Source organism: Schistocerca piceifrons, chromosome 7 (assembly GCF_021461385.2).
Source record: "Schistocerca piceifrons isolate TAMUIC-IGC-003096 chromosome 7, iqSchPice1.1, whole genome shotgun sequence".
NCBI classification, from domain to species: Eukaryota; Metazoa; Arthropoda; class Insecta; order Orthoptera; family Acrididae; genus Schistocerca; species Schistocerca piceifrons.
The window spans coordinates 28,745,533-28,771,027 of record NC_060144.1 but is presented as its reverse complement, the minus strand read 5'-3'; the positions used below and the strand labels follow the sequence as shown (position 1 = coordinate 28,771,027).

The 25,495-nt window shown below is 38.3% G+C and overlaps 1 protein-coding gene across 2 annotated transcripts in view; it reads right to left on the bottom strand.

The window, feature by feature from the left end:
- The window catches only part of LOC124805230 (cyclin-dependent kinase 7), an 84,238-nt gene extending 70,728 nt beyond the window's left edge, over window positions 1-13,510 (bottom strand). For both annotated transcript variants that reach the window (XM_047265732.1, XM_047265733.1), the window contains exons 1-3: window positions 13,382-13,510; window positions 13,182-13,241; window positions 10,973-11,081 (exon numbers count right to left, since the gene is read on the bottom strand). In XM_047265732.1, coding sequence (XP_047121688.1) covers window positions 10,973-11,081; window positions 13,182-13,241; window positions 13,382-13,435 — 223 coding nt within the window. In that variant the 5' untranslated portion in view covers window positions 13,436-13,510. The remainder of the gene's footprint in view (window positions 1-10,972; window positions 11,082-13,181; window positions 13,242-13,381) is intronic.
- Window positions 13,511-25,495: the final 11,985 nt, after the last annotated feature.

The window sequence follows — 25,495 nt, the reverse complement described above, 5'->3', positions numbered from 1 at the left end:
AAATACTGATATTGTTATTCTATGTGGAAGCAACTGTTTAACACAAGGGATTAAACTTGCAGTTCAGTTAGTTAATTATAATAATCAGCACTTTTAAATAAAAATAAGATGAATGACTACTCAGTTTGAATTTTTGAAATAACTGCATTGCACAGGAGCAGTTAGACATTTGTTTGTGACAATGCTGTACTCCCTTATGAGTCACAGGCCTCATCATGGTGTGAAGACTTGCCTACAGGAACAACATAGGTAACTATACCACACTCAAGGAGTACCTGTAGAGAGTATATGTAGTTTCTGAAGAGGGACAGCAATCTAGACACCAGACTGATCTGGCCTTTGTAACATTAGCCAACATTTGTTAGTTCTGTAGATAGCTGAAAGCAAGTTTAAACTACAGTTGTACATTTCCTGATGGCATACAGTCATACTGCATGGTTTACTGATGACATCCCCTTAAGCAAAATGTTCTGGAGGTAATATACCCCACTACTTGTATCTCTGACCAGTGACTGCTCTGGGGGATATCATCAAGGGGGGAGGGGGGAACCTAGTACTGCACTATAGATCAATGTGCAGATTGTTACACTCCATAATCAAGTAGGTAAGGAAAGTATCCAAAGAGAGAAATGGATACATTGAAGTTAATAGGGTGTCCAAGAAGAACCTCCTCTGTTGACTTCAGCACAGCCTGGGGGATAAATAGTTGTTTTGTAGGTATCCCTCACTTAGTTGCTGCCAAAAAACATAGTTGTCAGTATTGTGTTGTGCAGTTGGTCCAGTACTGCATTGTTTTATTTTTTAACCCATGGCTGATGTAAGTGGACACAGTTACAATTTTGATGAGCAATTAGTGGCATATTTAAAGGTGCACGAACATTACAGTCAGGGCAAATAATGACAGAGTTGCTTTAACAAGGCCCAACTCTGCCTGATGAGGAGGAATGTGCTTTTCTTTCAGGAAGTGTCATATACAGGCCATTTAATGAACACAGGAAAACATGAACCCCACAGAAATGGTCACCATGGAGCCTGCTATCTACTGCACCAGACATCTCATTCTTGGGAATAATTAAGTCAGATGTGGCTCAATGTCAGCACAAGAATAATAGAGGATTGTGCATGGGTGTTGAGAAAGCTGCTCAAATTAGACCTCCAGATATGGTCCATAATATGTCAAGGCGTACATAGGTCTAAGTCACAATGGCATACATGGAGATCTGATGGATACAAAACTTTTATATGTTAGTACTCCATCACATGTTCACTGTTTTGACCTATGGTACGAGGACTTCTCAAACACACTGTATAATGGGAATTAGTAAAGCTCAGTGGCAGGAAGAAACAGAGATTCTCAGGTGAGTACAGAGCTATCAACAAAAAATCAGATTGAGGTAATCCACGAGGTGACCTAATCATCAACAAGAAAATACGAATGTGGGTAAACTACTACAAACAGCATAGTGAACGCATCATCTTATCCAAGAAAAAAGTGACAATGTACCAGACTAGTAACAAGAATACAAGGTGATAACACCGATGTTGTTATATGAACTGTACAAGGTGTCAAAGCTAGTTTTTCAGAAAACTGTAGGATGCAGAAGGGTGCATAGTACCATTCAAATATGGTTCAAATGGCTCTGAACACTATGGGACTTAACATCTTAGGTCATCAGCCCCCTAGAACTTAGAACTACTTAAACCTAACTAACCTAAGGACATCACACACATCCATGCCCGAAGCAAGATTCGAACCTGCGACTGTAGCGGTCGCGCAGTTCCAGACTGAAGCGCCTGGAACCGCTCGGCCACTCTGGCCGGTGCATAGTACCATTTTTTGCTGACTCTTTGTAACTCTTGTATTAACCAAGATACTGCAGCAAGTATGGCTATGGAGCAGAATGAGCTGCTTGACTACAGAGAACAGATGCATATCTGAAGTCAGAGCAGTCAAGTATAGAGTGTCATAGGGATCAATTTCAGTCAAATATTGTCCAACACATACAGTGCAGAGTCACAGGGAAAATTAATTACATGCGAATAAGACCGTATTCAAAGTTTTGGGTAACAAAGGAACGAAAGACAATTATTGATAAAATGAGTTTGGAGGAAGATGCTTCCAAAAATTTTAGGAATTATATCATAAAACTACGAGGGTAAGTCAGTTATTATCCACAAAATAGTTATAAAATTTTATTGTAATCAAATAGGTAACTTATAAGAACATCATTTTTCAACATAGTCTCCTTGCATTTCAATGCACTTGATCCATCATTGTACAAACTTCCTGATGCCCTCATAAAAGAAGGTTCTCAGTTGAGCTGCGAGCCAGGAATGCACCACTTCTTTCACTGCTTTGTCCAATGCAAATTGATGGCCCCTTAATGCCTGTTTGAGTGGACCAAACAAGTGATAGTCAGAAGAGGCAAGATCGGTGCTATATGGAGGATGATCCAGTACTTCAAATTTGAGTTTCTGGAGCATTTCAGAAGTGGGGGCAGCAGTATGCAGACGGGAATTGTCGTGTAACAACAGAACACCTTTTGACAGCAATCTTTGACATTTGCTTCGAATTGCAGGCTTTAGCCTGGCAGCAAGCGTCTCACTGTAACATACACTGTTTATTGTTGTGCCCCTTTCCCCACAATGTTCTAGTACTGGACCTTGTGCGTCCCAAAAAGCTGTAAGCATCAGTTTTCTTGTGGACGGTTGGGTCTTGAACTTTTTCTTGCACAGCGAATTTGGATGTTTCCATTCCATAATCTGCCACTTACTCTCTGGCTCATAATGATGGATCCATGTTTCATCACCAGTAATGATCCTGTCTAAGAAGTTGTCCCCTTCATTACCATAGCGATCCAAATTTTTTTTTGCAAATGTCCAAGCATGTTTGTTTATGCAACTGTGAGAGTTGTTTTGGGACCTATCTTACACAAACTTTTTGAAAACCATATTTGTTGTGGATGATTTCGAAGGCAGAACCGTGACTAATTTGCAGATGATGTGCCACTTCGTCAATAGTTTATAGTTTGACTACAAGAATCATTTCACGTGAATGCTCAATGGTGTCTTCATTTGTGGCGGTAAACGGTCGTCCGGCTCCTTCATCATACATAACACTTGTGCAACCATTTCGGAATTTTTCAATCCATTTGTAGACACTACACTGTAGCAAAACACTGTTCCCGTACTGTTCCAAAAGTCTTCGATGAATTTCAGCCCCTGATATGCCTTCTGACCACAAAAAACGGATTACTGAACTTTGCTCTTCTTTGTTGCAAATAGATAGCAGAGCAGCCATGATTAACAGCACGGCAGCGATAACGAAACTAACCTAGCAGCTTGAAAATTGCAAAGATATAACAACAAATAATCAAAGCATGCATCATCAACAAACACAAAATTTATTTTTATATAGCAAAAAGAGACTTTTTGAGACAGTCCAGTTTTTTAATTATTCATAGGGAAATGCCTTCAAAATGTAAAAGTATTGATATTAAAATCATAGAAAGACAGAATGGTGAAAATTCAAGTCCTTCTGATACACATTGAAGTCGAATGAGCTGTACTAGAATTTGGAGCTGTCACTTTCTTCACTAGGGAGGAAAGAGGGATAGGCTGATGAAGGTTGGAAAGGAGAGCAATGTCATTCAGAACATAGATTCAGAGAGTCCAACCTGTTGTGAGGATGGGAGAGAAAAGTAAAGAGTTATGCATCAGCACTGATAATGTCTACAATAGAGTCAGTGGTGTACTTACATGTTTCGTGTAGAAATGATGTCAGTGCTTGCCACGAAGGATGATGGGAACAACAGAAGGTGTGTCAGCCATTTGTGTTACACAACCAATGAGAGAGCAGCAGGCAGACAACATGTTTCAAAGTAATATATTCAAAACAAAAGGTGAAAAATTGCTGTAAACAAGGATTATATATTTAACTGCTCCTTGTTTGAGTCACAGATACTTAAGCTGTGTTAGTGTCTGCAAACGAAGGACAGTATCACAACCCGCAATATATTCAAAAAACCAGTGAAATGTTTTTCCACTCTGTGTTGTTACGCAATCGATTTGCACGAGCACACTGAGTAAGTGGTTCAAAATTTCTTAATTAAATCATGGGGTAAGGTAGGTGGAAAAATGTTTATTAATATTTCAAATTTGTGACTCTGTTACTAATAAACATTGATCTACTTACCTTTTACAATGATTTAATTAAATAACGTTGATCCACTAACTTGGTATGCTACGTAGTCATTTCACCACCACATCTGATTCATTTTCGCATGTCTGCAACTAACCCACGAGATGTGCACCAGTGGACGACTGCCACTGGCCCTGATCTAGACTTCAGCCAAGACATCAAAGATAGTACATTAGTGGTAAAACCTTTGCCAGTTTCAGTCCGGAGATCACATCCATTATCCATTATATTATCTTTCACCAACTCTCTGACACCTTTGCTTCATCTGTGTCTGCCTCCCCCCCCCCCCCCCCCCCCCCCTCCTCACAACGCCACAATAGGTAGCTGCCTCCCAACCTAGGATCTGAGTGACCTGTACCTCTTTCACAATCTTCCCTAAACTACCCCTCTTTCCTAGGTGAAGAACAGTTAACAGTTTTAAATGCTGGATACAGGTTTTTTTTTTCTACTTTTAAATGCACATTTCATTTTGTAGAGAATTCTGCGGGGAATTTACAAAGTACAGAGCGATCAATTGTTGTTGTTGTTGTTGTTTTTTTTTTTTTTTTTGTTTTTTTTTTTTGGGGGGGGGGGGGGGGTTTACAGTGGAAGTGGTGAGTCACATTTTGGAAGCAGAAAGTATGAAAGTGAGCACAAGTTTGTTGGGCTTTGGATTTTTGGAGTTATAATTTCTGTAGGAGATTATGCTGATGATGTATTTAGGGTCTTCCAAACTGTGCAAAAGATGTGTTAACATTTTCAGTTGAAGATTATATGGAAGAAGGTTCAATAGTAATGTCATATGGGTTTGCTTCCTACAAGGCATTGGGTGACAGGGGCTATTATTGTGTTTAAATATTGAGTTTAAAAATTACAAGACAGGGTCATGTACAAATACTATCAAGGGGTATGGCAGGGGGGGGGGGGGGGGTTTAAAATCTGTTGTCAGACAGGAAAAGAGAAGGATCTCAGTGTTGCAAGGTCATTTGGATGAATACTGATGGAGGAAGAATATTCCTAAAGGTCATTGTGTATTTCTAGCATTTACGAAAATAGTCAGCAAAATGTACTAGCCTTGTTTTGTATGTTAGCTGTGGGTGGGTTTCATTTTTTTTTTCTTGTTTTCTAATTTTTTTGTCCATAATCGGTGGGTTTGGTACTTTTTTGGTTTCTCTAGGGGGGGGTTTCTCTGTCATTTTAATAATTTTTGGGTACAACAGTGGGGCAAGTGTTTGGTTGTTGTGTCTTGTACCTATGGGTTTATGTGACTGACCTGTGATATTATTTGTCTTTAGTATATTAAAATTTTGGGTCCAGGGGGAAAGAAGGGGAAAAATTGATTTGAGTGCTGCCTCTTTCATGCCTGGCAGTGTTTCTTATTAATTTTTTTGATTAGTTATTCTGGTTTTTGCATATTTAGTTCCAGTTTGACCTTCTAATATTGTTATTTCTTGTTACGTCCTTATTTTGTTGTTCACGCCAGCCTCGATCTTTCACTCCTTTGGGAGTCTATATGTGATAAGTTCCTTTTTATGTGGCCAGTTTTATGTTTTCCATTTCGATGTTTTTGCTATACTTCTGCCAATTTGACTTTCATTCTATCGTTTGTCATTTTCGAGCTATTGTCGCTGGTGTGAGATACGTGTAGTGTAGTTATTGGTTCCAATGTTCTGTTGTTTTTGTGTATCACTTTTTGATGTAATGATGTTTTTAAAGACTTTCATTTTCGGAAATGTTTTCTTTACTACTTTGGAGGCTAATGTTCTTTGAAATGGATTAGTAAATTTGTCCTGTATAGGAGAATTCTTTTCTCGATTCCAAGGTATGCAAGTTCTGCATTTTTACAACATGTGTTTTCAGGGGTCTCTTTCAGTATTTTCATTGCTTCTTTTCTCTCTGTTCTACCATGATAATTTATTTATTGCAGTGTTACAGAAAGTAACAGCAAAACAGAAATACTGCAACATAATAAGACATTGAGAAGAAATGATTTGTGGAATTGATAAGTACAACTGACCTATATTGATGTATTATTTACCATGGAAAGCATAGAACTGATTACTGGAATTTAGGTATATAGGTCAACTGTAGTTACCGATTCCAAACATTCCATGTTTTTTCCATATATGGCTCAATTCTACTTACCACCATTCTGCGGTTGAATAGTTGGAATTGGTAACTACAACAGACCTCTTACGTAGGTCAATTCAAGTCACAGTTCCAACTATTCTATCATTCATAATTTAGAACTTTTTGTAGCAGATGTGTGCAGTGAAATGTGATGGGATTTCCGTAGTACTATTAGTATAGGAGTAGGTAACTAGAACTGACCTCCTATTTGATGGTTGATTAATTACATCATTTCTTCACAATGTGTGTCAAATACAATACAATTCCTGCACTCATAATTGCTCTCTGAACTTCTGCAAGAAAATTTGTAACATTGGAACCAGTAACTATAATTGACCTTATATATAGGTCAGTTGTAGTTACCGATTCCAACTATTCAATGGCTTATTAACCGGATCTGTCTTTTCAGCAGGTGTGTCAAATGTGATATTCTTTTTCACCTTGTGATTGATCTGTGAATTACTGCAAAACACCTACAAACATTGGAATCGGTAACTAGAATTGACTTCCTACATACGTCAATTCTAGTTACCGATTCCAACTATTCGATGGCCCATCAATTAGATCATTTTTCCAGGACGTGTGTTAAATGTAATATTCCTTACTTATGTACCTCCTTTTTTTTTTAGGATTTAGGATATTCGTGCCTCCATATTTCATGTTAGTAATTCATACTAGTTACAATCTGCTTAATTTTTCTGTTGTAATTTAGTTTCTCCCCACCCAAAACCCCAATTTTCCTGCACTTCTCCCATTTGAATGAATAATTAATATTAAAACTAATGCAATTTTATGATTTCGCCATGCTCTGTACCGTAATACAGTTTAATGGTTCTCTGTGTCCCTCCACTTGTATAAATTATGATAATTCTAGTGACACATAATATTTTTCCATTGTTGTTCTTATTTATTTTCGTTATCTTCAACTTGTTTGGATGTAATGTGTGCGTAAATAATAATTGCATTAAATGTGAGAGTAATTTTATCACATGCTATACATTCACTTCTTTACACGTGTGATCTGTTCCTTTCATAGATTGCCTTTATGCAGCGTCTTTGCCTTAGGTATGACGTCAAGTGGTATCTGACACTAGAATTTATCCAAAATGTCTAACAAAGAGTCTACAGCGCATTGTAAGTGAGAAGATTTCCAGTGGTGCTGAAGGACTACTTAATGGAACGAAAAGTTTACAATGGAGATGTGTAACTAAATGAAGTGATATGTTGTATAATTACTCGTGTTAAAGTGTGCCAATAGACAAGAAAATGGCTATGTCACTTTATGACATTAACATTTAAATAAACAATTACAGACAAATCTACACTGCTTTGAAAAACTTAAGGACGAGACAGATAAAATAACAAACATATTAACAACTCAGGGGAAATGAATGAAAATAATGCAGGAGCACGTTGTCAGAGGTCGCCCAGTCGTCCACAAAAAGCCAGACATCACATGGAGTGAGGTCGGCATGACTATAGTGAAAAATGCGGCTTGCACCCTGCCCCCCCCCCTCACACACACACACACACACACACACACACACACACAACATGGGGCAGTTGAAGGAAGGGGAAAAGACGGTGTGTCAATCGGTGATCAGTTATGGTGCACTCTGATGCTGTGCACTGCACCACCGCCTGGAGACAAAGGTCAGTAGTCTTCCAGCACCACTGGAAAAGACTTCTCATTGCACTGCAGACTCTTTCTGGCATGTTACTAGTTGCACGCTCAAGAATTCTCACTATGTGACACTTGTCTCAGCTGGTTTTGTCATTTAAATGCACACTGGAATAACTGATCAGGAAACTGGAAAAAGGACTAAGTGTGTGAGTATAGCCTAGGAGTTAGGTATTGCTCACAGTATTGTTTTCGTGAGCAACTCGAGCATTCTGAACCACAGGCACTGCTGCCCGAAGGAGATGAGGTAGTCAACTCCGGTCAACTACAGCAGCAGATGACAGCTACACTGTGCAACAGGCAAGAAGGAACCCACGTCAAACAGCAGGTGCAACTGAAACCACATTTAACAGAACTGTAAGGTAAGCAATTTCATGCAGCACAGTGGATGACAACTGCATGGATATGGTCTCTTTGCCTGATGACTAATATATATGTTGTGTTCCAGTGACAATGTTTGCAATGCTGCCAAGAATATAAGGACTGGAAAATGAGGAATGAGGTCACATGCTCTTCACAGATGAGAGCAGATTCAGTCTCAATATTGATTCTGGACTACCCTCATATCGCGAAAGGTCGGAACACCTATCATACCTAGGAACATAGTCAAATGGAACGAATGGTGGTTCAGGTGCTACAGTATAGGGAGACATAATATTGCGTGGGCATACTAACCTCCAAATCTTTGAGCTCCATACACTCCCCAGCCAACATCATCGTGACACTGTGGTATTTATCGTGTGCGCTTGGCAGAGGTGCATTTGGCCTAACTTCATTTTTATAGACGACAATACATAAATGCATCAAACTGTGCAGGCAGAGCAGCTTTTGGAACAAGACAGCATTTGGGAAATGAACACACCCCCTCTCCCCCCAACTTAAATTCCCTTCCAGCATGTGTGGGATGAACTGGGAAGATGTATTGCAGCATGTCCACACGTACAAACAACCATCCAGCAGTTGCAAAAGACTACATAGTCAGAGCAACCAGAGTTGCAAATTCACATATTGGAAATTAAAAACCGCTTCAGCTGTAAGTAAATCCCTTTTATTGGACTCTCAACTGGTTTTGTGGCATTAGAACCGCATCTTCAGGTGAACATCTACATATAAACACACAACCATTATGTTTACTCTCTAGTATAAGAGTTTAATTTAACACATAGTTGTAACAGAAAGTACTCGTGTACCTTAGGTAATAAGATGACCAACACTACAGATGTATGGAACACAACATTCATTATCAATTTAGAATGAAAAATAAATCACTTAGAAGGTGGTATGTTAAAAATAAAAGTTGCAACATAACAATCCAATTCCCAATTAATTGGTAAGACATACGTTAAGATATTTTGTGACAGTTAATAAACCCATACAGATATTATGTAGGTAAATAGCAAGTTACTGTTCCTTCTTACTGTCAGCACTTATTTTGATCTCAGATACTTGTCTTTCTACAGTACAAATCTAGCATTTGATCTATCACTGATTTTCGCTATTTATCTTTTCAACTAGTTGACTTATACTTCCAGGTAATAGCTTTTGGCAAGTTATTTCTGTTTGATCAAATTTAACTTGCTATTTATACACACAGTTCACGTGTTTCAATGGTTATCACACAGTATTTTATTGTAGGCCTTGTCAATTAACCAGGGATTGGATTGTTACATTGCAGTTTTTATTTTTGACATACTGCCTTGTTGGCGGTTTTGTTTCCATTCTAAATTGATGATTAATATTGTGTCTGCCATATATTCCAAGTGTTGATCATCTTATGACCTGAGATATGCGAGTACCTTCTATCACAATTATGTTTTAAATTATGCGCTTATACTATAGGGTAAATATAATGTATATGTGTTTATATCTAGATGTTCGTCTGAAGATGTGGTATAATGCCACAGGACTGGCCATGAACCCAATAAAAAGGATTTTCATACAGCTGAAGAGGTTTTCTTATTTGCAAGATGCATCCAGCAGTAGTCAAACTCACTGTTGGAGGAATGGAACAGCTCTTTACCAACTTTGTGGCCATCAGGGGAGCACATTGTGGAGCATGTGCTGCCATCTGTGGTGATCGTACGCCCTGGTAAGAACCATGTCCCACCTTTTTTCATGTCCAGGAAACCATCATAAATCGCAGTGAGTTCAGTGTAATTATTGTCTTTGAATTGTCATTTCTGTTCATCTCATTGTGTATTTCTTTCAGTTACCCTCGTCACTGTACTGTAGCATTTATTTCTATCTGTGGTCCAAGTTTCAGCAAGCTATGTAACGTGGCAGTAACAAATTATCCGAAAGTTAATTGTGTCCTTCAGTTTTGCATACTAGTATATGATATGTGGATACTTTAAGGAGGCAGTTTATGTGGGCTATGTTTTGAACTATGGTAATGTAAGACATCCAAGTTCATGACACAGCAAATCTCAACAAACAACTGTGCAGCAGCCATTGCAGAAAGTTTTGTGTACTTCATTTTGCTGCTTGTTACGCATTGTTCATTGTTTTCTATTCTTATTTTGTTGTAAGTGTAGAGATCAATTGTCATACATCACAAGGTTCTAGCAAGGCTCTCAAAATATCAGAAGAGATGGCGATCAGTATGGCTACATGTCAGTTCTGCCTTTACAGAAGCACAGAACACTGGCTGCCAGTCCTGTGAGAGGGAGGCGGGCCTTGTTTCTCCTTTCCACTCCTCACCCTCTGATGGCCATGTTCTCGTTTGTTAACATTTGCAGCAGATTGCCCATACAGTGTCCACACGTTTCACTATTGCTGAAATTTTTGTTAATAGTTTTGTACTATGCCTTGTTAATAGTTTTGTACTATGCCACATATACTGTACATTAAAAAAATTAGAATAAGTTAGTGAATTCCCAATATCACAAACATACATGATGCACAACAATCAAATGGAACAAACCAAATAATTTTATTACTTATAAACATCTCAGTAACAGGTACAGAGCAACGCAACTCACCCATTAAGTCTATTATATTAGGATGCTTAATTTCCTGAAGCAATTTGATTTCTCGCAAGGCTGTCCTATTGATACCATCCTTGGCTTCATCTCGACTTCCAAGTTTAATCTGAAGCAGAACATAATAATTTATGTCATTTGTGAAAGTACTGTCTATGTGACACACACACACACACACACACACACACACACACACGCACAGAGAGAGAGAGAGAGAGAGAGAGAGAGAGAGAGAGAGAGAGAGAGAGGGGTGAGTTATATTTTCATTTTAGTTGCTTAAACAGACGTACAGAAGGACCGCTTGAGACATATGCATCATCACTATGAATCTATGAATGGTACAGGAGTTCTAAAGAATGAAGAACATGGTCCAACAATCACCATTGCCTCATATGCTCATATGCCCTTTCACAGCAATGAATGATTGCCATATGTTCATGCTCAGTTAATGATTTAAGAATTGACAATCAAGTAGGCATCAGAATGGGGTAAAAGTTACCTTTATGGAATGGTGCTAGGCAGTTTTAAAAAACAAATTTCAAATGAAACTGCTATTGTAAAGTTTGTCACTGTTGCTGAAAAAGAGAAAGGAAAGAAAAAATATTGGCACATCTGAGTGTACAGAAAACTGTTTTATCTTTCAGAACTATCCATTCCTTCCTTGGCAAGGAAAGAGGGATAGTTAGAGGAAGGTTAAAAGGAAGGAGAGGTCACTCAGACCCCTGAGTGAGAGGAACTTACTAGTAGTTAGAACAAGGGGAGACAAGGATGAATCTCCAAGAACTGATCGTCAACTTTTGATGCATAAAAGACTAGAGTGACTTATGAAGCTCATGGATGTTCTTAAACAGCACAGTGTATTCAAACTAAGCAATGAGAGCCGACTACTTCAACTTATGTGGTTCAGTAGCTGTTCATCCAACAATATGGTAAATGACATTATATCGACACTTAGTACGATATATAAATCTGTGAAGGAACATAGCAATATTATTAAATTAGCCTATTAATAATGCATCAGAAAATGAGATTCAAGAAACACTCGTAGTATGTTAACTTTAAAACAAGGGTGCGGAGATGTTGAGTACAGCAGACACAGTTGAGTGTATGTTGCAAAACAAGGCAAACTATAATCTATAAACAAATCATTTCTTCTAGTTAGCTATAGTCAATCTAAATTTTCAACAGGAAGAGACAGTAAAAGAGAGATATTTGGCTGTCAAAAGGCCTACTGTTGCTGTTGCGTCCAGAGACTGGTTTGACGCAGCTCTCTGGGAAGTGTTGCAAAAAAGGTAAAACTACTGAACTCAGTTATTAAATATTTGTAAGAATAAATATTTAAAAGGAAGTTCAAGAACTACTGTAACAATTCCAATCTCACACAACTACAAAGATAAATTACACACACATCAATGTCAGTGGAACTCAAAAACCTTGTAGCTAGTTAGCCCGTCTCTTAACCCTAATACATTGTGGATCTCTAAAACAAAAAACGGATTGGTCCTTATACGGCATTTTCTACAAGATAAGTGGACTATCGCAGGTCAACATAGTAAAACAACGCATTTTCACACATAAATAAATACGCAACTTGGTTGATATACTTTCCACAGTATAGCATGCAAGCCACAGATGCAACCTAACATACTGCATGTCAGTACATAGTGTGTGCTGGTTATTATTTACCAAATGAACTAATACATTAATATCAATCGATTAACCAGCAACATCATTTTAATGAATTACTTAAACAGCTGCTAGCTCAATGGAATACTTAAACAGCTGTTTTCTGCAACTCAAAGAAATATGCAATTGACCACATATAGCAGTCGATTTGCCTTGCCCCCCCCCCCCCTTTTTTTTTTTTTTTTTTTTAAGTAAGTGTTCGCAATCAAACAGAAGAAACATTAACGATTAGCGTGTGATTACTTCATTTCTACGATCTACTCTTAGTTAAGATTTGGATGGGTTTTTCATGATTACGATCTAATGCGTTATCCTTTCAAGAATAAACAAGATGTTGAATTCCGACGAGAAATGAACTCAAGAAAGTCAAGAGGATCACAAAACGAATGAAACAACGGTTGGCGAAAAATAAAGCTCAATAAAATACACTGACGAAAAATCACAGGTCCAAAATGAGTAGAAACGAAAAATTGACGGATCATGATTACGAGAAACATTGTCATGCCTTCAAACTATGTCTTACCTTTTTAACGGCAACAATTGTATCAGTGACTATGTCTCTCGCCTTATAAACTGTTGCAAACTGAAATAGTAAACAGTGGAAGTATCAGATATAATTGGAAATGCAATGACAGATATAATACACGTGCTTTCATCGCACACAGTAACCGTCAATGAAGAATGAAATTTTTTACACTGTTATTTGTGTGTTTATTAATGTACCTGGCCTTCCCCTAAAAATTCAATTTTTTCATATCGCTTAGATTTATTCTCCATCTCACAGCAACACGTTTCGAAATTTCAAAACATGTGTCACCCTCGACAATCGACAGTCGAGTTCTTCGATACTTCGTCAATGCCTCTCGATCATGGTCTAATCGAAAGGACAATCGACTTTGCAAGACCTTCTCCAATCGAAGGGGGTCGCAAAAGTGTTTGCACTCCCATCCGAACAAATCTATTAATAATAATAATAAGAAGAAGAAGATTTTATTCTCGTTAAGTTTACAGAAGCAATAGACAACGTCAAACTGCAAAATATAGATAAAATCATATGCAGGAGTTGTAGGTAGAATATTACAATAGTCTTATAAATAGTAAATTGACAGGAGGTAGTACAACCAAATCAACCAGAATGTACCAGTACAAAATACATGAAAAAGTCATAATACCAAGACAGGAAAACATATTATACACAAAGAAAAATTACATCAGATTATAATAACTTCTCTTTGCAACTGTGCAGAGAAAAACAGATTAATGCTTATTACTAGTTACTAACAAATAGCTAACGAGAACTGCTAATGACATAATTAATATAGTATATCAGGAGCAGCCAAAGTTTATAATATTATTTGTTTTTGACTGCTATCAAGAAATTCATCAAGGGAATAAAAAGAATGCTCGACCAGCCACTCATACAGTTTTGGCTTGATCTTTTCAATAGGACAATCGAATTTACAAAGAGAAAATTTATTGCAACATTTGGAACCTATTACATGATAGCTTTTTAAAGACTTAGTTAAACGTTGAAAAGGTACATCAATGTGTTTCCTGTTTCTCGTATTATACGAATGTATATTTTCTCTTAATTGCTGGTTTGGTAAACTGTTCATGTTATGTAGAACAATAGTATATATAGAGAGATTAACAACAGTCATAACTTTAAGTTTCACAAACAATGGCTTGCAGGAATCTAGTCTACCAGAATCGGTGATAATTCTTACAACTTTTTTTGGAGTAGAAGAATATCATGTACATGGCTACAGTTTCCCCATATAGTAAACAATAAGAAATAATGTTCTGAAGGAAGGTAAAATATGCTGATCTAATATGCTGATCTGATACACAACCTTTTAACCTTCTCAACAAATAGATTACTCTAGAAAGCCTAGCAGATATATAGTTAATATGGTAATTCCAATTAAGTTTACTATCTAAATATATACCAAGAAATTTAACATTATTTGAAATATTCGGAAATAAGGTATCTCTTAAGCTGAAAAACATGAACTGTGTTTTATTTTCATTTAATAAGAAACCGTTTGCTCTGAACCATTTTGATGCTTCACTGCTGGTATTTGCTGTTATATTTTTTAACAATTCAATGTCAGGGTTATTGTTGATAAAGGTTGTATCGTAGAATGATAACTTACATTAGATGGTAAACCATTAATCATAATCAGAAAAAGCAGTGGGCCAAGCACCAAGCCCTGAGGCACACCACACAGGACATCAGCTACATTGGATCTATCCTCATTAATACAACACTTTCCTCGAAGAACATATCAACTTCATTTTGTTTTAAAATTGATGCAAACATCAAGGTAATCCACACCTACATCCATTCTCAGCAAACTACAGTGAAGTGCGTGGCTGAGGTTCGCCCCATTATACCAGTTAATAAGACTTTTTTTCTCGTTCCAGTCGTGTATGGAGTCGGATAGATGCAGTATTTATTGTCCGAAAAGAATTTGACTCAATACCACACCAATGCTTATTGTCAAAGTAAAATCATGTGTGGCACCAAGGGAAATTTGTGAGTGTATTGATGACTTTTGGGTAGAGAGGCCGCATTATGTTATCTTCAATGCAGAGTCATCGTCTGATGTAGCAGTAGCTTCACGTGCACCCCAGAGAAGTGTGTTGGGACCCTTACTGTTCATGGTGTGTTAATGACCTTGCAGACAATATTAATACTAACCTCAGACGATTTTCAGATGATGCAGTTACCTATATAATGAGAAGCTGCATAAATTTTCAGTCATATCTTGATGAGATTTCAATATGGTGCAAAGATCGGCACCTTGCTTTAAATGTTCAAAAATGTAAAATTGTGCGGTTCACAAAACATAAAAATGTAGCAGCCTATGACTATAATATCGATGAGTCACTGTTGAAATCGGCCAACTCATACAAATGCCTATGTGTAGGCCTAATACTTTCTAGGGATATGAAATGAGATGATTGCATAGGCTCATATGTGGGTAAAACAGGTGGTAGACTTCGGTTTATTGCTAGAACACTGGGGAAGTGCTGTCTACGAAGAAGATTACTTTCAAATCACGGTTCTAGGATATTACCAAAGTGTATGGGACTCATACCAGATAGGACTAACAGGATATATTGAACGTACACGCAGAAGGACAGAACAAATGATCACAGGTCGATTTTATCTGTGGGAGAGCCCACAGAGATACTGAAGGAACTAAACTGGAACACTCTTGATGATACACATAAACTATCTCGAGGAAACAAAGATTCAAGAATCGGCTTTCAATGGTTACTCTAGGAATATACTACAATTTCCTATGTATCGGTCACACAGGCTTCGTGAGGATAAGATTAAAATCATTACTGCACACACAGAGACATTCAAACTCTCATTCTTCCTGCGCTCTACAAGAGAATGAAACGGAAAGAAGCCGTAATTACTGCTACAAAGGGATGCACCTTCTGCCATGCAGTATGCACCCCATGGTGGTTTGCAGATTATACATGTAGATGTACATGGAGTATTGGAAGCTTCGTTACATAAGTCCTTCTGTGCACGCCATTATTAGAATTACCTTGTCTTCGCGATCTCTATGGGGCAATATGCAGGGGTTGTAATATCTTTTTAGATTTATGATTGAAAGTTGGTTCTAGCAACCTTCTAATTAGTTCTTGTGGATATTTTCCATCTATATTCAAGTGTGTGTCAGTTCAATGCTTTCAGTATCTTCGTGACACTCTCTCATCACTTGAACAAAACTGAAACCACTCACGCTGCCCTTCTTTGTATCTGTTCAATATCCCCTCTTCAACACATTTGGTATTGGTCCCACACATCTGAGCATTATTCTAAGATGGGGCACATGAGTGTTTAGCATGCAGTCTGGTTTATAGACTGGTAGCATTTCCCTAATATTCTACCACAGGATAGCAGTCTGTCACCTACTTTATCAACAACTAAAAGTAGGGGATCGTTTCATTTTATTTCCATACAAATTGTCACACCCAAATTTTTGTTTGAGTTGACCGAATCCCACAGTGACTCACTGATATTATACTCACAGGATACTACGTTTTTTCTTTCTATGAAGGGCACAGTTATTCATTTCTGAAGATTAAAAACAAATTGCCAATCTTTGCATCAATTTGAAATGTTATCAAGATGTGATTGAATATGCATGCAGTTTCTTTCAGACAGTACTTTGTTATTGATAACTGCATCATCTACAAAAAGTCTCCGGTGGCTATTAATATTGTTCACAAGGTCATTAACATACAACATGAACAGCATGGGTCCCAGCACACAATCCTGGGGCATATCTGAAGTTACTGCCACCTCTCCAGGTGACTTTCCATCAATTTGTTGCGTTCTCACTATCAGAAGATCCTTAGTCATGTCACAAAATTCGTTTGAAACCCATGTTATCGTCCTTTTGGTAATAAGTGTAGATGTGGTAATAAGTCAAAAACTTTCCAGAAATCGAAAACTACACCATCCACATGACTGCCTTGGTCCAAAGGTTTCAGTATACCACATGAACAAGGTGCAACTTGGATTTCACACAATTGATGCTTCCGGAATCCATGCAGAGTGAAATGAAAGAGGTCATTGTGTTCGAGATATCTCGTAATCTTCGAGGTTAGACACGGCTACCTCTGGGCTGCAGTCATCAAGCAGCCAACAGTATAGCTTGTGCCATCAGTGGCCTGGCTAGGACAAGATTATATTTTAGATTTCACGGAGTGCAGATGGCAAGCCAGGTATTCTAAATTTGTAATCGAAATGAACACCGTTCCAAGTGGTTGGAAAGTCACAACCATCTACTAGAATGGTAGCAGAAGTGATGGACAAAACTACCACCCAATATCTCTGACATTCATTTTGTTGTAGAATGGTAGAACATATTCTGAACAACGACAGCGTGTATATCTGGGAAATACTGTATAAAGGCACCTCATAAGACTGTGTGGTTGCTGAATTTGTAGCTATAAATCTCAGATTCATTTTATTTATTTATTTATTTAGCATCTGTATTATCACATTCATACCAGAAACTAGTTATATGTGGTGACTTCAATATAAATTTTGTATATGATGGTGCAAGAAAAAGGATGTTGGTAGATATCCTAAATTCATATGATCTGATGCAAACTTTGTTTTTTCCAACTGGGGTGCAGGGGAACAGTAGCACAGCCACAGATATTTTTATTCATTCTTTATTACTAGTTGGGCATTTTTTTAGTAAAAGCGTGAATGGCCTTTCAGACCATGATGCACAAATTTTAACACTTAAAGACTTTTGTACTCACACCAATGTCATATTTAATTACAAACTATGTAGGAAAGTTAATTCGACAGCAATAGAGAGTTTTTTAAACCTTGTCAAGGTACAAGAGTGGCAGGATGTTTATGGTGTTGATAACATAAATGATAAATACAGTGCTTTCCTTAACACATTTCTTATGCTCTTTGAGAGTTGCTTTCCATTAGAACATTCTAAACGGGGTACTAGCAGTAATGGGCAGCCCGGGTGGCTGACTAGTGGGATAAGGATATCATGTAGAACAAAGTGGGAATTATATGGAATTATATCAAAATGTTAGAAGTAGTCACAATCAAGGTACAGTTGCCCATTACAAACAGTATTGTAAGGTGCTTAAAAATGTTATCAGGAAGGCAAAGAGTATGTGGTATGCGAATAGAATAGCTAATTCACAGGACAAAATTAAAACCATATGGTCAGTTATGAAGGAAGTGTCTGGTCAGCAGCACAAGGTCGACGATATAAAGTCAGTTCACAGTGAAAATATTGTTGTTATTGATAAATCAGATATATGTACAATGCTTAACAATCATTTCCTGAGCATTGCTGGTGAATTAAATAAAAATTTAGTTTCTACAGGAAATCATATAACTTTCTTGGCAAATGCCTTTCTGAGATTGATGTCTGAAATACTCCTCTGTGATGCAGACAAGAGGGAGATTGCGTCAATAATTAAATCACTGAAGCCTAAGGACTCTCATGGTTATGAAGGAGTGTCTAGCAGGATATTAAAGTACTGTGCTGCACATGTTAGCCCTGTATTTAGCCATATTTGTAATTTTTCTTTAGGAATGGTCTGTTTCAAATGTTCAAATGTGTGTGAAATCTTATGGGACTTAACTGCTAAGGCCATCAGTCCCTAAACTTACACACTACTTAACCTAAATTATCCTAAAGACGAACACACACACCCATGCCTGAGGGAGGACTCGAACCTCCGCCGGGACCAGCCGCACAGTCCATGACTGCAGCATCTTAGACCGCTCGAATGGTAAGTTTCCTGAGCGATTAAAGTACTCAGTAGTAAACCCACTTTATTAAAAGGGAGAAAGGGATAATGTAGATAATTTAGACCTATTTCTATGCCATCAGTGCTTGCATAAGTTATTGAAAAGGTTATGTATGTAAGGATAATTAATCATTTTATATCACACAATTTGCTATTTTGCTATCAAATGTACAGTTCGGCTTTAGAAGTCGTTTAAAAACTGAAAATGCTATATTCTCTTTCCTCTGTGGGGTACTGGATGGGTTAAACAAAAGGTTTCGAAAGCTTGGCATATTTTTTTATTTAACTAAGGCATTTGATTGTGTTGATCACAAAATATTGCTACAGAAGTTGGACCATTGCGGAATACAGGGAGTAGCTCACAATTGGTTCACCTCTTACTTTAGCAACAGGCAACAAAAGGTCATTATTCACAATGTTGATAACGGCTGGGATATAGTGTCTGAGTGGGGTACTGTCAAGTGGGGGGTGCCCCAGGGATCAGTGTTGGGGCCACTCCTGTTCCTTATTTATATAAATGATATGCCCTCTAGTATTACGGGTAACTGTAAAATTTTTCTCTGTTTGCTGATTACACTAGCTTGGTAGTAAAGGACGTTGTGTGCAACATTGGCTCGGCTTCAAATAGTGCAGTGCATGACCTCAGTTCATGGCTTGTAGAAAATAAACTAACACTAAATCACAGTAAGACTCAGTTTTTACAGTTTCTAACACACAATTCAACAAAATCTGACGTTTTAATTTCACAGAATGGGCATATGATTAGTGGAACTGAACAGTTCAAAGTTCTAGGTGTTCATATAGATAGTAAGCTGTCGTGGAAAGCTCACGTTCAGGATCTTGTTCAAAGACTCAATACTGCCATTTTTACTACTTAAACAGTATTGGAAGTGAGCGATCGTTCGACACGAAAATTCGTCTACTTTGCTTATTTTCATTCGCTATGGTCGTATGGTATTGTATTTTGGGGTAACTCTTCTCATTCTAAAAGAATATTTTTGACTCAGAAACCGGCGGTTCAGGCAATAAATGGTATTAGTTCATGAAACTCTTGTTGACCTCTGTTCACGAGTCTGGGTATTTTGACATTGGCCTCTCAATACATATATTCCTCATTGTCGTTTCTAGTTACCAATATTAGTTTATTCCCAAGAATAAGCAGCTTCTATTGTGTCGAGGAGTTCCTTGAAAAATTAAGCTGATTTTTATTGTATTGCTGATAGCGTTTACTTAAACTTATGGCCGGCCAGAGTGGCCTTCCGGTTCTAGGCGCTACAGTCTGGAACCGAGTGACCGCTACGGTCGCAGGTTCGAATCCTGCCTCAGGCATGGATGTGTGTGATGTCCTTACGTTAGTTAGATTTAATTAGTTCTAAGTTCTAGGCAACTGGTGACCTCAGAAGTTAAGTCGCATAGTGCTCAGAGCCATTTGAACCATTTGAACTTAAACTTATGGACTGACTTTTTTAAGGTTCATGAAAAATCTTTTTATCTGTTATTACGTTTATGTTGTAATTTCATGTACTGACATGTTCCATGACCTTGGAGACTTGCTCCTCAATTTGGTCCTACAGAACTTGACGAGTAAATAAAAAAATAAAATAAAAAACAATGAAACCAAATATAGCTCCAACTCACATGCACACAAAATATATAAATATGTTTATGAGAACAGGACAGAAGGTCAGATATTGCTTTGTTGAAGGAACCATTATGACTAGACAGAGCAAACTCCATCAGGTCAGTTTCTCAACAATTACATGGCCTTATTTAGTGTGTCTCTGTTCTACAGTGCTCTTTAATTTACACACATTACGCGCCAGATAAGATATCAAACATAGTTTTGCGCTGTATCACTGCATATACTAAGGACCCCCCGTGGTATCTGATGAGTGAGGCATAGAGTTCAAGAGAGTGACAGGATACTATAGACTGTGGCACAATTGCTTGTAATAGCATTACATTGCGACTATTGGTATTACAAGAAATTGCACCACAGTCTACTAACTAGCGTCCTCCACCATAAACCATCATCATCATCAGTGACTAATTATTGTAACATGACAAGGTGTTGCAGATGTCTATTTGGTTATTAAATCCTATTCTGACTCATCTAATTAATCTTTAATCGTATAGTATGGCATATTTATGAGGTATGCTATAGCTGGCTTTTTAAATAGATATATTTAAGTAATCTTTCTCAGTTCCTTGCACAATTTATTATACAATTTTATTCGCCAGTAGAAAACGCTTTTTCGAGGTTTTGCAAGTAAATGCAAGTCCAAACTGGCTCATATTCCACGATTAAGTATAGAACTAATATGTAGTGAAAGATTTATTAATGTTTTCTCTTATATGTGCAAGAGACTGATAGATATATGTGGTGCAATAGTGATGCCCAATTTTTAAAACAGTTCTTCAAAAAGAGCCCAACAGCTGCTCTTAGTTATTATTTAATGATGCTTTTCTGCAGTTTGAAAAGTATGCCCACATTTCACGCCTTTGATCCCCAGAAAAAGAATCTCATCGCTAAGAAGTGAGTCTGTCATCGCAAGATATTTGGCTGCTACAAACTGCTGTTAAACAAATGTTTTGTTCAAGCATGCTGATGACATTTTTTGTGTGTTCATTGTCTGCCTCTGTAGCTTAGTAGTCAGCATACTTGGCTATTACGCAGAGCACCCAGATTAGATTCCCAGTACAGACAGGGATTTATCCTTGGTTGGAACAATGGAATGGTTTGCATTCAGCCTCTACGTGGCAAGTGAGTAGCTACTTGAGTTAGAAGTAGCGGCTCCAAGGCGAAGAAAGCCAACTATGTCCTGGAAAGCAGTGTTCTGACCCCATGTCCCTCTGTACCCCATCCACGGATGCCTTTGGCAGTAGATGATACAATGATCAGTCTGTAACGACTGGCCTATCCGGGCAAGATTGCGTGGATTTGCTTTGCTTTTGTGTGTTCATTCTACGTCCGTTGACAATCGGTGTTCATCCCTATAAACTTAGTGTTTGTTACATGATCTATAGGTTTATCATCTACATTGAATGTGAAAAAGTTGTTTTCCCTCTTTGTGCTGAAGTGCATTCTTTTTGTTTTCTTTCTGACCAACGGTAATTTGTTAAATACTCTCCCTTGTAAACATCCTTCAGGGTTTCATTCGTCGTCTCTATGAGGAATTCTGGTGTTTTATCAGGGAACTTGATGTTACTGTCATCAGCGAAGAGAATTTTCTTCCATATCTCACACTGTCTGGGATGTCACTGATATACATTGAGAACCGAAATGAGCTCAATACACTACCCTGAGGCATGTCAGTGTTTTATTTCTCTTCTCTCACAATGGCTTTACTAAAAATTTATCATCAAGAGACATGAGAATTATCTCTAAATTTTACTTCCTATTTTTCAGGCAAGACTGACTAAACATTCACAATTTCTCAATTTGTTTAGTAGTTTTTTTATTGCTAACAGTGTCTAAAGTCCTGCACAAGTCTAAATGTATGCCTGTAACACAGTCATTCTCGTCAAAACCTTCAAGTCTCACATTTGTAAACTCTGTAATGGTTTGCTGGCGAAGGTGCAGCATGTGATGTTTATTGTTTCACTGTGCTAATCTTGGCAGACTAGAAGCTCTACAGAGGCTACGATTTGATCCAGGAGGTTTCACACTTTCGATATTGAATGAAAACGATAATGGAAGAATTGATGCAGCTGACATCATTATTACTCAATTTGATAATCAGGTTAGCCCAAGAGAGCGATTTTAATTGTTTTTCCATCCCTCTGTCATCTACTTCGATATCTACCATTTTGTCATCTGTGCAACAATCTAGAGAAGGAACTACAATGCAGTCTTCCTCTGTGAAACAGCTTTAGAAAAAGACATTTAGTATTTCGGCCTTTAGTCTATCATCCTCTGTTTCAGTACCATTTTGGTCACAGAGTGTCTGGACATTTTGTTTTTGCCCACCTACCGCTTTGACATAAGACCAAAATTTCTTAGTATTTTCTGCCAAGTCAGTACATAGAACTTTACTTTCGAATTCGTTGAACGCCTCTCGCATAGCCCTCCTCACACTACATTTTGCTTCGTGTAATTTTTGTTTGTGTGCAAGACTTTGGCTATTTTTATGTTTGCTGTAAAGTTCCCATTGCTTCCGTAGCAGTTTTCTAACTCCGTTGTTCTACCACGGTGGCTCTTTTGCATATCATACGATCTTGCTTGGCACATACCCATTTAATGCATACTGTACGATGGTTTTGAACTTTGTCCACTGATCCTCAACACTATCTGTACTTGAGATAAAACTTTTGTGTTGAGTTGTCAAGTACTCTGAAATCTGCTTTTTGTCACTTTTGCTAAACAGAAAAATCTTCCTGCCTTTTTTGATATTTCTATTTATGGCTGAAATCATCGATGCAGTAACCGCTTTATGATCGCTGATTCCCTGTCCTGAGTTAACTGTTTGAAATAATTCGGGTCTGTTTGTCACCACAAGGTCTAATATGTTATCGCCACGAGTCAGTTCTCTGTTTAACTGCTCAACGTAGTTTTCAGATAATGTACTTTTAAAAAAAATTCACTGGATTCTTTGTCCATCCTACCCATTATAAACGTATGAGTCTCCCAGTCTATATCTGGTAAATTAAAATCTCCACCCAGAACTATAACATGATCGGGAAATCTACTCGAAATATTTTCCAAATTTTCCTTCAGGTGCTCTGCCACAACACCTGCTGAGCCAGGGGCTTATAGAAGCATCCAATTACCATGCTTAATAGGTTCCCGGGAATTACGCCGGATAGTATTGTAAAAACCGCACAATATTTCAGCGAGACAACTGCCCACCATCTTCAGGTTCTACTGTCGCGTCGCTGAGAGGCTCGCCAATTTATATGTTGGCTTTCTAGAACAGCACAGGCGCCAGCGGGGTCATAACATAATCGAAGGCCAATCGTAGACGGCGTCGAATACCAGAGCCCTCTGCTGGAGAAATGAGTCTCGGTCTGCGGTGGCGCGGGAAAGTGCGGCCGGGAGCGACAGAACCCGTTTGCGCGCGCGAGGTGTTGGCGCGCGATTTAAGCATCTGCGCTAAGGTTTCCCATCTGTGTTGACTCGGTGCAGTTGCTAATCTGTGGCTGACGATTCCTTAGTGCCGCCAAGGCTGGCTCCAAGGCTTTGTTCAGGTGAAACCCCGTGTCTCTGTTTATTAGGTAACTGCCTGTACGTATTTCGACCGCCTCTTTGATGACGGAGTTCCAGTATGTGAAAGCATACGAGAGGATCTTGGTTTCTTCATAGTTCATGCCATGTCTCGTGTCAAGGCAGTGTTCAGCAAACGCAGATTTCTCTGGCTGATCCAACCTCGTGTGACGTTTATGTTCGTCGCATCTGTCTTTAACCGTAAGACACGTCTGGCCAATACAAGACTTCCCACAGTGGCACGGGATTTTATATATTCCTGGTCTCCTCCGGCCGAGATTGTCTTTAACAGAGCCCAGCCTTGTTTGCACTCGTGCTGGAGGCTGGAAAACACGTTTAATTTCAAAAAATACCGGATTAAATTAACATTAATTATTAACACACATGTAGTTTGCAAGTGAATTCTGACGATACAGTTTAGTAACATGATGGTATATACCTCTCAGGATCCTTAGGAAACCTAAGAAGAGACAGCTGTGGTCTGCCACAGTAACATGATGGTATATACCTCTCAGGATCCTTAGGAAACCTAAAAAAAGACAGCTGTGGTGTCTTCTTCCTGTTGTTGCTGCAATTTATTGCGTTACAGACGCTCCCGCATGTGAATGCCATTGTAGAAATCAAAATAAGCAACCACTGTTCGCTTTCACGATCGCGCCGAACTCACAGTTTAAGTTACTGGCCACTTTGGGCGCTGCCGGCGCGGTAGGCAACAAAATCGAGGCGAAGTGTCGCGACTGTTATGTTAGACTGTGGTACAACCTAGTTGAATTTTTTGTGGCATGGAGAAAAGTTGCGTCTCGTAAGTTGCGCCACTAAAAACTTGAGAGTTGACAAATGCAACTGCAGTATGATGCGGAATCACTCTAGTTGTGCCACAGTCTGCGTTAGACTCTAAGTTGTGCTGTTAGGTTCCTATTAACCACGCCATTGAAAGTCGCGGAATGTTCCAAATAAACAGCAAATTACTTGTGACAAGTAAGACAATAAACATGAGTTCCCTTCGTTTTACTCACAGAAATTTGAGCCGTATTCTGTGTGAAGTCAACAAAAAGGAAAGAACTCATTGAGAGAGCACAGTCTTACACAGGCCGTCACTCATAAGAGATTTCAGGAGAAAAATCTCTAGTGTTACAGCAGATATTTGAAATTTAGTTCATGGGTTGAGCAGCTCGGGTTATTCCATATAAATAGTGCTCATTTCGTCTTTCATGCAATGCCCAGTGTCAGCAGAAAGTGTAGGTTTGTTTCCCATTACAAACAAAATTATTTTTAAAGCGGAATCTTATGTGCTCATTCGAAAGAGC